Here is a 14,291-nt window from a genome sequence, read left to right on the forward strand (position 1 = left end):
TTCCTTTCCTTTCCTTTCCTTTCCTTTCCTTTCCTTTCCTTTCCTTTCCTTTCCTTTCCTCTCCTTTTCTTTTCTCTCTCTTTTCCTTTTCTTATTCTTAATTGTTCGTATCGATTAACTCCTACTAAGAAAGAGGCAAACTTCGGCGATACCCTATTCTAGATTAGGAAGAAAACAAAAAACCAAACGACGCAAATAAACCTCCTATTGTCTTCTACCCTCGATCGTCTCGTTTTTCTCTTTTCTTTTTTCTCTTTTCCTTTTATTTTCTTCTTCTTTTTTAATATCCCCCAAACCACCGTGACACCACGCAGTATATCTGATAAGACTGATATATACCCGCCCGCCGCCTGCGGTTCCGTCCCGTCCCGTTCCGTGATGGAAAGTCGATTTTACCCCCCACTACGCCGAGAATCGGAAGATTTTCCGTCGACAGAGGAAAATTGTGAAAAGGAACAGAAAAGATCCGGCGAGAGTGTGACCTGACCTGACCTGACTTACAGTATGTACCCTACCTAGCTTGAGCTGTGCGGGGGGGAACCTGGACAATCTGATCCTTTCGACGAGAAATCTCATCATCACAGTCGGGCGATCATCATCATCATCACCATCATCATTTCACAACCGTTGTTATTCTTCATCTTATCAGATTGTGATCAGATAAGAACCGATCATCGTTAATACTCCTCAGGTACCTACTTCCCATATTGCTGTCAACTGGCCAGGGCTTTCTCTCTCTCGGGGGACGGAAAAGAGGCTAGTCAGCTCAGCCCAGCCTACGCATCTGCTGCCGTCATTACTTCCACGTCGAATGAGGGCGAGGCCAAGACTCGGAATACGAGAGCTAGTAAGAGTTTTTGGGCGTGCAGTTCGTGGCCATGACGGCCAAGGGGAACGATTGACACCTTTTTCCCACAGCTACATTGGCAGATTTTTGTCTGCTGCTGCTGTACTCAAGAAGCGGTATCTCCTCTATAACGTTCTTTTGGAGGGTGTGGACATACAGGCTATGGTGGCGGTCTGGTTGAGGGCGATTTGATCTTTTTCATTGGAAAGAAATCTCTGTCCTCCATCCCAACCAGTAGCAGATCAGCACCAGCCCAGTTACAAGCAAAAAGGAGAAGGAAAGGGCATCATCGAGGAGAAAGCATCATCGAGATCAACACGGAAACAACCCACGGGAAGTCATGCCGACAACCATCCGACAACTCCTCACTGGACCCAGCAGCCACCCCCGATATGTCCGACTGCACAATGCCAGCTACACGACCCGAGAGCTCCTCGGCGAGATCATGTCGATGGCGAGCCGGATCGTACGCCGCGTGTCGGAGGCGGAGATGAACAGTAATGATCAGAGATGGTGGCCGATTCGGGAAATCGCCAGCAAGTGGGACAGTATTCGAGCGTATCCGGAGATGTTGCAGGATGCAGATCTGGAGTTGTTGAAAATTCTGGTACTGGATGCGTATGCTGATATGGAGAGGCTGGAGGCGCGCTGAATGAGGTCTGTGTGCAGATCAGTGGGAAACCTTGGGGCTGTTATTTGTTGTTGGTGATCTTGAAGCAGAGACTGCTGCTAGTGGGAGCATTCCATGTGAAAGGAGTGTATGCAAGGCTGTGAGAGAGAAGCTGGAAGCTAGAAGTATCAGCTGAGTAACAGGCAGGGAGGTAGAAGCTGAGATGGGCAGGAGAGACATTGATCGTTCCACTCTCCACTCAACTGCCCGTATGGGATGTCCAACCTGACAGCACCTCATTTCTGCACCCTCGTCACACACACGCACAAACACACACACACAGACTTGAGTCAGCCACATTGCGTCGGATACACTTGCTGCATATATACGAGGACACCACACCGGCCCCTGTACACGGCTCGTCGGCAGGAGCATATGCACATGCATGCAGGTAGGAGGTAGGTAGGGTAGGTACGGTGTACTGGCGTTATCGTCGAGGGCAAGGTCGGCTCGTCGCATGGACGAGGTGTAAGCTGCGGTACCTGAAGTATCTTGGATTCCTGCTGCTAGATAAGAAATGTCCACCACACAGCCTGGACAGTAGAAGACTGTAGAGTACTGGATCGGAGCAGAGACCGAGGGCCAATGGGACCATTTCCATGTCCATGATCCTGGATTGGTCGAAGAGGTTGATCAACTTGACGGGTAACAACATGAGGTGGTACAGCATGGAAGCGGCAGTCCCCATCATCAAACGATGGCATGGCAGACAGACGCCCTTGTGCTGCATTCAGGTCGTGTTGGTGCTGTGGACTTCGGCTCGCCATGCTTGGGACCATCTGCTCTCATGCTTCAACCTGCATGAACAGACAGAGAAAGCGGAGGCGGAAGCTTGCCTTGCAGACGAGTGAGCTCGGGGAGACTATATGTACCTACATACCTGACAGGTACTCTCGGGAAGCTCTCGGCAGGAAGCAGATGGGGGCGGCGAAGGGAAAATTTGTCGATGGCGAGGACCTGCTTTGCGCTACAGTGGCGTTCCTGTCTCGACTATCCTTGGCAGGTACAGCGGGTGCTCAAGGAGAGGTAGGTCTGGTAGCTAGTGCCAGACGGGCGCCACCTGATGGACCTCTCGTGGTCTTGATCCCGAGATGGGACACCTTGTCTCGCTGTACTGGGCTCGAAAGTGAGTGAAAGGACGACTGTCCAGGGCCGGCCTTGCATGTCACACTCGGGGGAAAAGCAAAGCATTGGTTCTGCAGGGTGGGAAACGGAGTATCGCCTCCTGGCTGGGGGTAGGAGGTAGGAGAGGCTGCTGAGTGAGTGTGAGTGTTTGCTGCTGGTGCGGAAAGAATGCTATGGCGAGCTGACCCCAGCCACGCATGGATGCTTGGATGTGTGTGTATTTCACTCTGCTGTCTGCTGCCGACACGGCATAGTCAATCTCGCCGAGGGGAACCTATCTCGGTACCTTTAGGTAAGAAATGCACCACATCGCAGTGAGTACCTGTCCTGCATGCATCCCTCCTACAGCTCTCTTCTCTCCATAAAGTGGCGATAAAGGCATCATGTCTCTCCGCGATCCCGGCGGGCGATCGATCAGCTCGCGTTGTCTATTACGGGCACTGCTCCACCGAGGGAGAGGAGGCATGAAGATCTGCGGAGCGGGCTTCAGACTTCCCAACGTGCCCCTGCTTCTGGGTGCTTCTCAGACTACTAACCTGACCTTCCAGGCTGGGTACATTACGTGGTCTTGGCAGCGGCGACTGGCGATCGCGAGAAAGGCACGGCACCTGCACACGAAATCACGAATTCACACACTGGAACCTCCCGTCTCAGGTCAGGTACTAGACACAGTCCATGACGCAGTACGAGGCAGCAGCCAAACCCAGCAGCCCGCTCTCGCTGTCTGAAAAAGGCAAGGGTCACCGAGGGCGAGAGCGATGCTGGTCACCCCACTACGAGCAGCCCCGTCCAGCGAATCACAACGTCGCCTGCAAGAGGTGCTTCTGCTCTACCCCGCGCCTTCCCGAAAGATTCCTGGTCCGCTGGGCTAGCTTCGCTGTCGCTGTCCAACAATGTGCCTGAGGAGGGTCAGCAATAACAAAACAGCCACCTCCTGCCACTCTTCCGCCCCTTCCCTCTCCCTCTCCCTCTCACTCACTCTCTCTGTCATCCACTGACACTCTACTACATACTCTGCTCATCTGCAGCACATCTTGCACACTTACCCGTTGTATACCACTACCACTACTCCTCCTCTTCCTCCTCCTCCTCCTCCTCCCACTCGTACAACTACCTCTAGAAACACCAGCACCATGGGAGAGTGCCCAATCAAGACCGCACCCGTGGGTGGTGGCGGAACCCGAAACAGAGATTGGTGGCCCAATGAGCTGCGGACCAGCATCCTCCGCCAGCACACTGACCGGACCGATCCCTTTGGTGGCAAGTTTGACTATGCCCAAGCATTCAAGAGCCTCGACTACGCTGGCGTCAAGAAGGATCTCAATGCATTGATGACCGACTCGCAAGAGTGGTGGCCTGCTGATTTCGGCCACTACGGTGGTCTGTTTGTCCGAATGGCATGGCACAGTGCAGGCACGTACCGTGTATTCGATGGTCGGGGAGGTGGTGGCGAGGGACAGCAGCGCTTTGCCCCTCTCAACTCGTGGCCCGACAATGTCTCTCTGGACAAGGCTCGTCGACTGCTTCTTCCTATCAAGATGAAGTATGGCAACAAGATCTCCTGGGCGGATCTCTTCCTCCTCACTGGAAACGTTGCCCTGGAATCCATGGGCGTTAAGACGTTTGGTTTTGCAGGCGGTCGTGCTGACACATGGGAGGCTGACGAGTCCGTCTACTGGGGTGGCGAGACCACCTGGCTCGGAAACGAGGTTCGATACTCGGACGGCAAGGAGGGTATCGCCGGCCATGGTGTCGTCGATGGCGACCAGTCCAAGAAGGGTCATGCCGACATTCACTCTCGTGACCTCGAGAAGCCGCTGGCGGCTGCTCACATGGGTCTGATCTATGTCAACCCCGAGGGACCAGACGGTGTCCCTGACCCACTCGCATCTGCCCGTGACATCAAGACCACATTTGGCCGCATGGCCATGAACCACGAGGAGACTGTGGCACTGATCGCTGGTGGCCACGCCTTTGGCAAGACTCACGGCGCTGGTCCATCTGAGAACCTGGGCGTTGAGCCCAACGCTGCTGGCGTCGAGGCACAGGGCTTTGGCTGGCAGAACAAGTACAAGTCTGGCAAGGGTCCAGACACCATCACATCCGGCCTCGAAGTGACGTGGACCAGCACACCAGTGCAGTGGAGCAACAAATACCTAGAGTACATGTACAAGTACGACTGGGAGCTGACCAAGTCGCCAGCTGGTGCCAACCAGTGGGTGGCCAAGACGGACGACAAGATCATTCCTCACGCATACGACCCCAACGTCAAGCTGAAGCCCACCATGTTGACTTCAGATCTCGCTCTTCGCTTCGACCCTGAGTTTGACGTCATCTCCCGCAACTTCCTCGAGAATCCAGACAAGCTCCACGATGCTTTTGCACGTGCGTGGTTCAAGCTGCTCCACCGTGATATGGGTCCTCGTTCCCGATGGCTCGGACCAGAGATCCCCAAGGAGGTCTCGTTGTGGGAGGACCCCATCCCCGACCCACCAGCCCAGACTATTAGTGAGCAGGACGTCGAGGCTCTCAAGAAGCAGATTCTCTCCACCGGCACCGAGCCCACCAAGTTCATCTCTGTTGCCTTTGCCGCTGCATCTTCCTTCCGTGGAAGTGACAAGCGCGGTGGCGCCAACGGAGCTCGCATTCGCTTGGAGCCACAAAAGAGCTGGGAGGTCAACAACCCTTCGCAGCTCCAGGAGGTCTTCGGCGTACTGGAGAAGGTGCAAAAGGACAGTGGAAAGCAGGTCTCGATGGCCGACTTGATTGTCCTGGCGGGAAGTGCTGCCATTGAGCAGGCTTCTGGTCTCAAGGTGCCTTTCATTCCCGGCCGCACTGATGCCACCCAGGAGCAGACCGATATTGAGTCTTTCTCCCACTTGGAGCCTCGCATCGATGGCTTCCGTAACTACGGCAAGTCGACCTCTCGTGTCTCGGCCGAGCAATTCCTCGTCGACCGTGCACACCTCCTCACTCTATCGGCACCACAACTCACTGCCCTGGTCGGCGGTCTCCGCGTGTTGAACCAGAACTATGACGGTTCCGCACACGGTGTCTTCACCAAGACACCCGGCCAACTCACCAACGACTTCTTCAAGAACCTCCTCGACCTCAACACGGAATGGAAGCCTACCGGCCACGATGTGTTTGAGGGAGTGGACCGCAAGTCTGGCTCAAAGAAGTGGTCTGCCACCCGTGTCGACTTGATTTTCGGATCGCACCCCGAGTTCCGTGCCATTTCGGAAGTGTATGGTGCAGCTGATGGAGAGGCCAAGTTCAAGCAGGACTTTGTCGACGTTTGGGTGAAATTGGCCAATGCCGACCGATTTGATCTGACTTCTGCCGCAAGTAAGTCGAAGCCTCGCCTGTGAGAAGAAAGGTATGACAGTTCGTTTTCAGGCTGTCTTATCTATCATGTATGACAAAGACCGTAATCTGACTCGCTTCGCAGAGAACTAAGCGACGGATTGGGACGATGGTGACGGTGGAAGCAAGTGGCAATACGAGGAAATGACAGATTTGGCAAGATTGGATTTAGCGATTCGTGCGGTGTGAGGGACCATTGATGGTTTATGTTGGTCCCGCATATGAGATATCATGCGAGATGACTTTTTGTCTCTGACTCCATGTACAGAGTTCAATGGAAATGAATTAAGTGAAAAGAATGTGCATGACTTATTCCTGCTTATGTTTGAGTGATTTGCAAGAGCGACTACCTTTTGTGTTACAGTGTGCCTTCTGTTAGGTAGGTGTATCTGTACTTTTTTACGGATAGGATAAATCGATGAGGTTAGACTGACTTGGGACGACGTTACTACCAGGTAGGTAATACTAGGAGGTAGAAAAAGAGGAAGGGGCTTATTGTTAGGGCAACTCAAGTCATGTACCAGATAAGGTAGGTAGGTATAAAGTCACATGACTCGGCCTGTCGCTCCCGTCCTATTGAGAGTCCGGGCATCTATCAGGTATATGAAAGTAGGAGGTATATACATACGGTAGGTACCTAGTTTCATTTCCTATAGGTACATGTATCTCCAAGACTCCCCGATGGGAACATCTTCTCATACAAGCCCCCTCTCTATCCATGTTCCAGGTTATACCCATCCTGAATTTCCATTTCCATTTCCATGCCCGTTTCCATGCCCATTTCCGTTTCCATTGTGACCATTTCTATGCGGATTTCCATGCCCATTACGATTTCCATCCCTCCCACTCTCTTCATCAACACTCTGTTCCCTCACCAAGACCATTTTACCCTTTTGAGGCTCATAGCCGCTAGCACCACCACCACCACCACCACCTCCACCTCTCGTCACAGCGTGATCATTACCATTATTATTCCAATCATTACCTCCTCCTTCTCCAACCCCTCTCGCTAAAGGATGAATACTACTATTACTATGACTAATTTCATCTAAACCACCAAAATTACCACTGACGTTCCGAGAAGAAGCTGCGCTCGTACTCCTCATGTATCCATATCCAAACGGCATGTACGCCTCTCGAGTGCGTTGGGGTGAGCTTCTTCCACTAGCGGGGAAACCATGTGCGAGTCCGGTTCCAGAACCAGAGCCAGAGCCAGAGCCAGACATGGCAGCGTGAATGGCGGCGGGTCCGACGGAGATGGCGGACAAGGGGACGGAGATGGTCGAGCTAATGACACAAAAGGGAATGGGGAAAGAGATGTCAGCGTTGAGCTCTTTGTTGGTAATGGTGTACGGGGAGAGAGGAAATCAAGGTAGTCGTGGGGAGAGTTGGAGATCAAGGCCAAAGCGAGGATTGTTGTTTTCTTTTTTTTTGTTTCGGTCAAGATCACATGATATCATTCTAAATTCAAATCTATCCGGGCTTCATTCTTACCCGTTCATTTCTTTCTCCGTCATGTGCGGTCGTCTGGTGATGCCTTCGTTGAAGCCCGTGGTGATTTGATCTTGCTTGCGCTCGTGGCGTCTCTTCAACCACACGGCTCCCCAGGCAATGAGAGGGAAGGCGATGGCAAGGATGATGACCATGATGATCCATTTCTGAGAAGCAAGTCAGTGTTGTGAGTCATGAATGGCGGACAGCACCTCTATGGACCGCTGCAACTCACATAATGATTCGACCACCACGTTCCGGGCGCGTCGGCGCCAATGCTGACTCCATTCAGAGTATTCTGGCCGTTAGACGAGGGAGGAGCAGAAGAGGACGGGGAGGTCGACGAGGTCGCAGCCGCAGGAGCGCTTTCATCCTCTGGCGGCGTCGCGCCTCCAGCAGCACCAGCACCAGCAGCAGGGGTGGTGGTCGTGGCACCTGATCCGGAGTGTTCCGAAGCGCCAAAATCACTTCCACAGTTGGTGTTATACCACGTACTCACTTGCTGCAGGTCGGTGGGATTGGTACAGGTGGAATCGCAGATGCCGGTGGCAGAAGAGCGCAAGTTTGTCAGATAGGCGGACTGACAGAAGCAGACCCATGCGCCTTGTGAGGCAACATCAGTCGCTGAACAGGCTTGAGCGGCTTGCACGAGCAGAGGACAGGCCTGGGCGCAGGCGGGGAATTGGCTGTTGCCGTTGGTGAGGACACCTTGGGCGGAGACGGTGGCAGCCGCGGCGCAGAGGGCCAGCAGGAGGGTGTAGTATCGGCCCATGGCGGCACGTGTTTACATTGAATGATGGCGATGGTGGTGCAATGGCGGCGGAATGCGCGGAAGAGGAGGAAGAGGAGGAGGCAGACGACGGCGACGACTACGAGGCGCAGGAGGCCGGCCGGGCAGGAGGCGGAAGCGGATATCGGTAGCCGTGTGTTCCTCGTACGGGTAGGATGTGGTATGATATGGTGTGGTGTGGTGTGGTCTGGTAGGGAATGGGCGTTGACGAATGCACCCGTCCAATCTCGTCTCACTTCTCGTCTATTCCCTCTTCTCTTCTCGTCTCTTTTCGTGTCCCGAAAGTGGTCAGCTCGGTAGTGGTCGCGTCGTGGGAGGTGTCGGAGCGGAGATGACGAGGGAGTGGTGGTGGTGGTGGCGGCGACGGCGGCGAGACTCTCCGACGCTCTCTCTCTCAAGGAGCTCGCTGACTGGGAGTGGTGACTTCAGCTTCACTACGGTACCAGGTCAGGTACGGTACCTCTTACTGTACTAGTAAGGTAAGGCTGCCTAGCTGAGCTGACATTGGCTGCCTGGATGCCTGACTGCAATCATAATAAATAATGCAATCCATGGCAGGGTCCCTCCCGAAGCGGTCTAGTGGGGATGGCTCCATGCCCGTTCCCCGTCAGCCCCAGTCTACACGAGATCCAAGCCTCGCTCAAAGTGAAACAATGCGATTCTACTCATACTAGCCTTACTGGGTAAGAGGTACTATATACATACAGCATACATATTACATACATCCTGAGCATGCTGCCATGCTCTTCATCTCTCATGCCCATGCCCCATGTGCCTCTTCTCGTATGCAGCTCGCGCGTGTCCATGTAGCCATGTGCGTGTGCGTGAGCACAACATCATCAACATGTACATGTCAGGTACGTACCTAGGTATGTATGTAGGTACATATTACATGTACAGGTTGTACGACAACAATACCCGACAGCTACATGTAGATGTTGCATGTACCGGATCTGTCTACCATGCCACGTTTTCGATCTGCCACGTTTTCGATCCGAGCTGTTGAGAGGTAAAGGTCACAGGCTCACAAGAAGGTAAGATAAGGTAAGCTTCGAGGTGTTGTGGGAGTCTCCTCTCGAGGAAAAAGACTAGAACAGTCTAAAAGGACCAAGTGGACAGTATCCCCACCTCGATTAAAGCCTCCATTATCAACATCCTGTACCTAGCTCCAGTAGAGACGAATGAACATGGTCGGAGATGCGCCCGCCAAGACTTTCCAAGGATATCCCCGCTGTTTCTATTCCCCCTTGGTACAGCTTCAGCTTTCCGGTGTTGGCCCACTGCATCGACTCTGCATGCCGTTCTCGTCGACGGCAATCTATCCTCCCTCCTGCCCACCTCGTCTTCTTCTGTGTCTCCACCGCCCTCGCCTTTCAACCTCTCTCCTCTCACCATTGGCCTCGGCCTATTCACTTCTTCGTTGCACTACCACCGCGCTAGCGCCCGCCTCTTGCGCTCTTCTCGACTTATATATATCTGGTTGACCCGCCGCTGTCGCCGCCGCCGTCTCTCCCCAGGTTTTACTTCCCCCACAAAACTTTCCCAGGTTTCCCCTACTTTCGCCGCAGATCTGCTCGCCACACTCGGCACACTATCTCGCCATTTCCACAGTTTCAATCGCCTGCCCCTCATTCGTTCATTCCGTCCATTTACCTTCCAGAGACCCGGATCAGAAGAGAGAGAGAGAGAGAGAGAGAGAGAGAGAGCGCGTAAGAGAGACTTCGGGATCAGGAGAGAGAAAAGAGGCCAATGGCACCTATCTCCTCCGACTATGAGTCGACGGGAAACGAGAAGTCGGACGACTATGGCCAGCATGTCGTCAGCGTGGATGTGGATGTCGCCGCTGCCCAAGGTCATCTAGCGACAGACCAGTGAGTTCATCCAGAGCAACAGATGACGAACACCGTGACCCGTCTTCCCATTCCCATGGATGAATCATGTCGACCATACTGAATTCTGACCTGTTGCCCTTTACAGCTACGGCAATGCCCTGGTCGAGTTTGACCCCAAGGTCGAAGCGAAGCTGCGAAGGAAGATTGACTTGTACATCATTCCGACTGTCGCTGCCTTGTACCTCTTCTGCTTCATCGATCGTGCGAATATCGGTATGCTTTGCCTATGCTTGGCTTAGCTGAGCTCTCCTTCCACCTGTGGGTGCTGTTGTCATGCATGAGCTGATAGTGTGTTTGTGTGTTTGTACCAGGAAATGCACGTCTGGCGGGTCTCCAAGAAGACTTGAAGCTGGTCGGATACGACTACAACCTCGTGCTGTCCGTCTTCTACATCAGCTACATCATCTTCGAGATTCCATCGAACCTCGCCTGCAAATACTTTGGTCCGGGCTGGTTCATCCCCAGCATCTCTCTCGGCTTTGGTATTGCTTCCGTGGCATGTGCTTTCGTCAACAACAAGGCACAAATATGCGGCGTGCGCTTCGTCCTGGGCTTGTTCGAGGCCGGTATGCTTCCCGGTATCGCCTACTACCTGAGTCGATGGTATCGTCGCAAGGAGCTGGCCTTCCGCCTGGCCATGTACGTCGTCATGGCACCTCTGGCCGGCGCATTCGGTGGTCTTCTCGCCTCTGGTATCCTCACCTTGGACAGCTTTGGCAGTGTGACCAGCTGGAGGATGATCTTCGCCATTGAAGGTGTCATTACCATCGGTCTGTCCCTCATCGCCTACATCACCCTCACTGACCGACCTGAGACGGCACGCTGGTTGACCCCCGAGGAGAAGATCTTGGCCAGTGCACGTGTCAAGTCCGAACGTGTGGGCACGACCGCGGTGCTCGACAAGATGGACAACAAGAAAATTCTCCGTGGCATCTTCAACCCCGTCGTCCTCGCCACCGCCGTCATCTTCTTGCTTGACAACATCACTGTGCAAGGTCTGGCCTTCTTCGCCCCCACCATCGTGAAAACCATCTACCCTCGCCAGACCGTCGTGCATCAACAGCTCCGCACCGTCCCGCCATACGTCGTCGGAGCCGTCTCCACCCTCGTCGTACCCTTCATCTCCACCAAGATTGACAAACGTACCGTCTTCTTCATTGGCTCTGCACCTCTCATGATGACCGGCTACATCATGTTCCTCGCCAGCACCTCCCCCGAAGTCCGCTACGGCGCCATCTTTGTCATCGCCATCGGAGCCTTCACCTTTGGGGCCCTCTGCAACGCACACGTGTCCGCCAACGTCGTTTCCGACACGGCGCGTTCCTCCGCCATTGGCACGAATGTCATGTTGGGCAATGTTGGTGGCTTGATCTCGACCTGGGCCTTTCTTCCCTTTGATGGTCCCAACTTTCCCATTGGAAATGGTCTCAACTTGGCCACGAGTGGTACCATTTTGATCCTGTCAATTGCTTTGTATTTCTGGCAGCCGTGGGACAACCGGAGGCGTGATAGGAGGGATGCGGACGAGGAGATTCAAGGTCTGTCGCAGAAGGATATCGAGGATCTCGATTGGAAGCATCCTGGATTTAGGTGGAAGCCGTGAGGAATGCCCATGTCCTCTGCTACTTCTTGATCTTCTTGTGTTTCTTGTGTTTCTTCTTGGGAGTTGGTAGTTTACCATGTGGGTCTTGGACATTCTCGCTCTCCACCCAACTGTGCCCTTGGAGTCTGATGTGATATGAGTGGAGGATTAAGACGCCATGTACAGAAACGTTGAAGCTATTGAAGTAAAAAGCTTCTCTCCTATTCCCTTTTTTTATCCTTTGGCTCTGAACTGCCATCTTGGACTTATGCACCACCTACATAACCAACAACTCTTTCTCCTCAGGCCGTCGCCAAGAATGATGTGGCACCATCCAAGCAAGTCTCCACCGTTCGGTGTGGTGGAGGTTGGAGGTAATGAATTGTTCCACTTCTGATGATGTAAGCTCCGCCCCCACGACCGACAATCTTCATCAGACTCTGGTCGGGATCTAACCGCCTACCCGAGCCTCTCTTTCGCCTCATCTCAACTCAATCGGTACACCCATCCGGATCGAGCACTTTGCGCCTCTGCTGGACGAATCAACATGTCGCCTCAGCAATTCCTGACGTCAAATCTGAGCACTATACATTCAAGCTCCAAAGTGAACTCCATAGGCACAAACGGTCTCTTCCAAATAGTGTGTTGTTCAACGGCATCCGAGTCGCGGCGTCGTCAATGCGCGCCATGGCTATTGGACCAGATGTCGCGCAATACCAGAAAATGGTGCCGCTGCTTCCATTGCCATTCGCGTACTAAACGCGAGTCCCTTCCACTCCCCGTGTTGCGTTGGTTGTGAGAAAGCAGAGGATATCCAGCATCGTTCATCAGCCTTCACTTACGACTTCCGTTCCCTTCACTTGCGGTACGATGCGTTACTCCACCTCCGCACTCGCCCTCGCGGCCAGTGCGTCTGCACAGTACAGCTCCGACTTCCTCCCATCGAATCCTGGCGGAGCCATTCCTGCGGGCATCGAAGCACCCACGACCGCCGGCTTCCAAAATGCCACTATCCAACCCGCCCGAGGAGGTCTCGCGGTCTGCTCGACCGGCGTCGTCGAAGTGACGGCCGGCACCACCATGAACCTCAAGTTTAAGAATTTCAACCTTCCAACTAACCAATCCTCCGTCACGGGCACTTTTGTGGACATGGGAACGAGCGGTTCACCGTTTATGCAAGACATTATGGGCGGCATGCAATCTGTCAATGGCACGTACAAGATTGGAGCTACGCTCTGCACGCCCGCCAATAACACCCAGCCGGATCAAGTGCAGATCTTGACGCATGGTATTGGGTTTGATCGATACTATTGGGACTTTGCTCCGGGATACAGTTGGGTGGATGTTGCTGCTCAATACAACCACGCCACTTTCTTGTGAGTCTCTCCTCTCTTCCAGTCGGCTCGCGAAGCAAGCTGAGTGTCTCTCCATACTCATACTTTTCTTCCATACAGCTACGATCGTCTGGGGGTTGGAAAGTCCGACACGCCCGATGGACTCAATGTCGTCCAAGCTCCTCTGGAAGTCGAGATTGCCCATCAGCTCATCCAGATGCTGAGAGCGGGAAAGTTTGGTCACTTTTCGAAAGTGGTTGGCGTAGGACACTCCTTTGGCAGCATCATTACCCAAGCCATTACCTCACAATACCCTGCGGATCTTGGTATGTTCTTTTCCTCCTCCTCCTCCTCCCTCAGCAAATTGAAAAGACTAACCAATCCCTCCAATAGACGCCGCAGTCCTCACCGGTTTCACCGGCAACAGCTCCGCCGTCGCCCCCTTCCTCCTCTCCCTCAACCTCGCCCTCGCCTCCAACAACGCCCCCTACCGCTTCGCCTCCGTCCCAGCCGACTACCTCGTCTCCTCCAGCGCCATCTCGGCCCAAATCGGCTTCCTCCGCACTCCCGGCTTCGACCCATCCATTCTCAACCTCGCCGAAGCCACCAAAGGCACCACCACTTTTGGAGAACTCTTCTCCCTCACCGCTTCCACTCGACCGGCAATGAATTACACTAAACCCGTCGCGGTCGTGAATGGCGCGAATGATTTTCCGTTTTGTTATGGAAATTGCACGTTTCCGATGAATCTTGCTGAAGCCGTTTTTCCTGCACTGTATCCTGCTGCGAGCAGGACGGGAGCGTATTTGGCTGAGGTGGCGGGTCATGGATTGAATTTGCATTATTCGGCTGTGGAGGCGTATCGTTTTGCGCAGGATTTTTTGGGGGTGGGGATTTAGAGTGATGGAGATGATGAGATGAAATGGTGGTAATATGGATGTTATCTATGAGTAAGTGAGGTGACTAGTAACGAAAAAGAAACAAACATGAGAAAGGAGAAGAGGCAACTAGTAGTAAAAGATATGATATATTCTGTACATTTACCTAAGCAATGATATATGATAATGAATTAGTATACACACACAACCTAGGAAGGAATATTTTCTATCCTCAAAGTCTTTCCTCTTTTTCTTTCGTCGAAGAGAAGAGAACGTAGTACGTACGTACTCTCGGACTCTAAAATAGCAATTCAGC

The 14,291-nt window shown here is 53.3% G+C and overlaps 5 protein-coding genes across 5 annotated transcripts; 4 read left to right on the forward strand and 1 right to left on the reverse strand.

Annotated features, from left to right (window-relative positions):
- Positions 1-534: 534 nt before the first annotated feature.
- Positions 535-2,730, forward strand: SEPMUDRAFT_150911 (uncharacterized protein). The gene has a single exon (XM_016906469.1). It carries the CDS (start codon positions 2,220-2,222, stop codon positions 2,649-2,651), a length of 432 nt encoding a protein of 143 aa, XP_016757881.1. The 5' UTR covers positions 535-2,219; the 3' UTR covers positions 2,652-2,730.
- Positions 2,731-3,147: 417 nt separating this feature from the next.
- SEPMUDRAFT_150913 (catalase-peroxidase 1) lies at positions 3,148-6,408 on the forward strand. Its single transcript, XM_016906470.1, has 2 exons — positions 3,148-6,021; positions 6,094-6,408. Exon 1 carries the CDS (start codon positions 3,776-3,778, stop codon positions 6,011-6,013), a length of 2,238 nt encoding a protein of 745 aa, XP_016757882.1. The 5' UTR covers positions 3,148-3,775; the 3' UTR covers positions 6,014-6,021; positions 6,094-6,408.
- A 960-nt stretch (positions 6,409-7,368) lies between these two features.
- SEPMUDRAFT_127551 (uncharacterized protein) lies at positions 7,369-8,601 on the reverse strand. The gene is made up of 2 exons (XM_016902157.1): positions 7,735-8,601; positions 7,369-7,666 (listed from the first exon to the last, which is right to left on the reverse strand). The coding sequence occupies exons 1-2, from the start codon at positions 8,269-8,271 to the stop codon at positions 7,499-7,501; spliced, it is 705 nt and encodes a 234-aa protein (XP_016757883.1). The 5' UTR covers positions 8,272-8,601; the 3' UTR covers positions 7,369-7,498.
- Positions 8,602-9,697: 1,096 nt separating this feature from the next.
- SEPMUDRAFT_150916 (MFS transporter) lies at positions 9,698-12,088 on the forward strand. The gene is made up of 3 exons (XM_016906471.1): positions 9,698-10,160; positions 10,267-10,394; positions 10,493-12,088. Exons 1-3 carry the CDS (start codon positions 10,039-10,041, stop codon positions 11,782-11,784), a joined length of 1,542 nt encoding a protein of 513 aa, XP_016757884.1. The 5' UTR covers positions 9,698-10,038; the 3' UTR covers positions 11,785-12,088.
- A 435-nt stretch (positions 12,089-12,523) lies between these two features.
- Positions 12,524-14,179, forward strand: SEPMUDRAFT_135212 (alpha/beta-hydrolase). The gene is made up of 3 exons (XM_016902690.1): positions 12,524-13,139; positions 13,218-13,423; positions 13,491-14,179. The coding sequence occupies exons 1-3, from the start codon at positions 12,634-12,636 to the stop codon at positions 13,994-13,996; spliced, it is 1,218 nt and encodes a 405-aa protein (XP_016757885.1). The 5' UTR covers positions 12,524-12,633; the 3' UTR covers positions 13,997-14,179.
- Positions 14,180-14,291: the final 112 nt, after the last annotated feature.

This window comes from Sphaerulina musiva (assembly GCF_000320565.1).
Source record: "Sphaerulina musiva SO2202 unplaced genomic scaffold SEPMUscaffold_9, whole genome shotgun sequence".
NCBI lineage: Eukaryota > Fungi > Ascomycota > Dothideomycetes > Mycosphaerellales > Mycosphaerellaceae > Sphaerulina > Sphaerulina musiva.

Excerpts from the sequence above, each read along its gene's own strand:
- SEPMUDRAFT_150913 (XM_016906470.1), top strand. The coding sequence starts at position 3,776 with ATGGGAGAGTGCCCAATCAAGACCGCACCCGTGGGTGGTGGCGGAACC.
- SEPMUDRAFT_150916 (XM_016906471.1), top strand. The coding sequence starts at position 10,039 with ATGGCACCTATCTCCTCCGACTATGAGTCGACGGGAAACGAGAAGTCG. Across the intron at positions 10,161-10,266 it reads GGTCATCTAGCGACAGACCA|CTACGGCAATGCCCTGGTCG; the intron begins GTGAGTTCATCC and ends TGCCCTTTACAG. Across the intron at positions 10,395-10,492 it reads CATCGATCGTGCGAATATCG|GAAATGCACGTCTGGCGGGT; the intron begins GTATGCTTTGCC and ends TGTTTGTACCAG.
- SEPMUDRAFT_150911 (XM_016906469.1), top strand. The coding sequence starts at position 2,220 with ATGGCAGACAGACGCCCTTGTGCTGCATTCAGGTCGTGTTGGTGCTGT.
- SEPMUDRAFT_127551 (XM_016902157.1), bottom strand. The coding sequence starts at position 8,271 with ATGGGCCGATACTACACCCTCCTGCTGGCCCTCTGCGCCGCGGCTGCC. Across the intron at positions 7,667-7,734 it reads CGTGGTGGTCGAATCATTAT|AAATGGATCATCATGGTCAT; the intron begins GTGAGTTGCAGC and ends CTTGCTTCTCAG.
- SEPMUDRAFT_135212 (XM_016902690.1), top strand. The coding sequence starts at position 12,634 with ATGCGTTACTCCACCTCCGCACTCGCCCTCGCGGCCAGTGCGTCTGCA. Across the intron at positions 13,140-13,217 it reads TACAACCACGCCACTTTCTT|CTACGATCGTCTGGGGGTTG; the intron begins GTGAGTCTCTCC and ends TCTTCCATACAG. Across the intron at positions 13,424-13,490 it reads ACAATACCCTGCGGATCTTG|ACGCCGCAGTCCTCACCGGT; the intron begins GTATGTTCTTTT and ends TCCCTCCAATAG.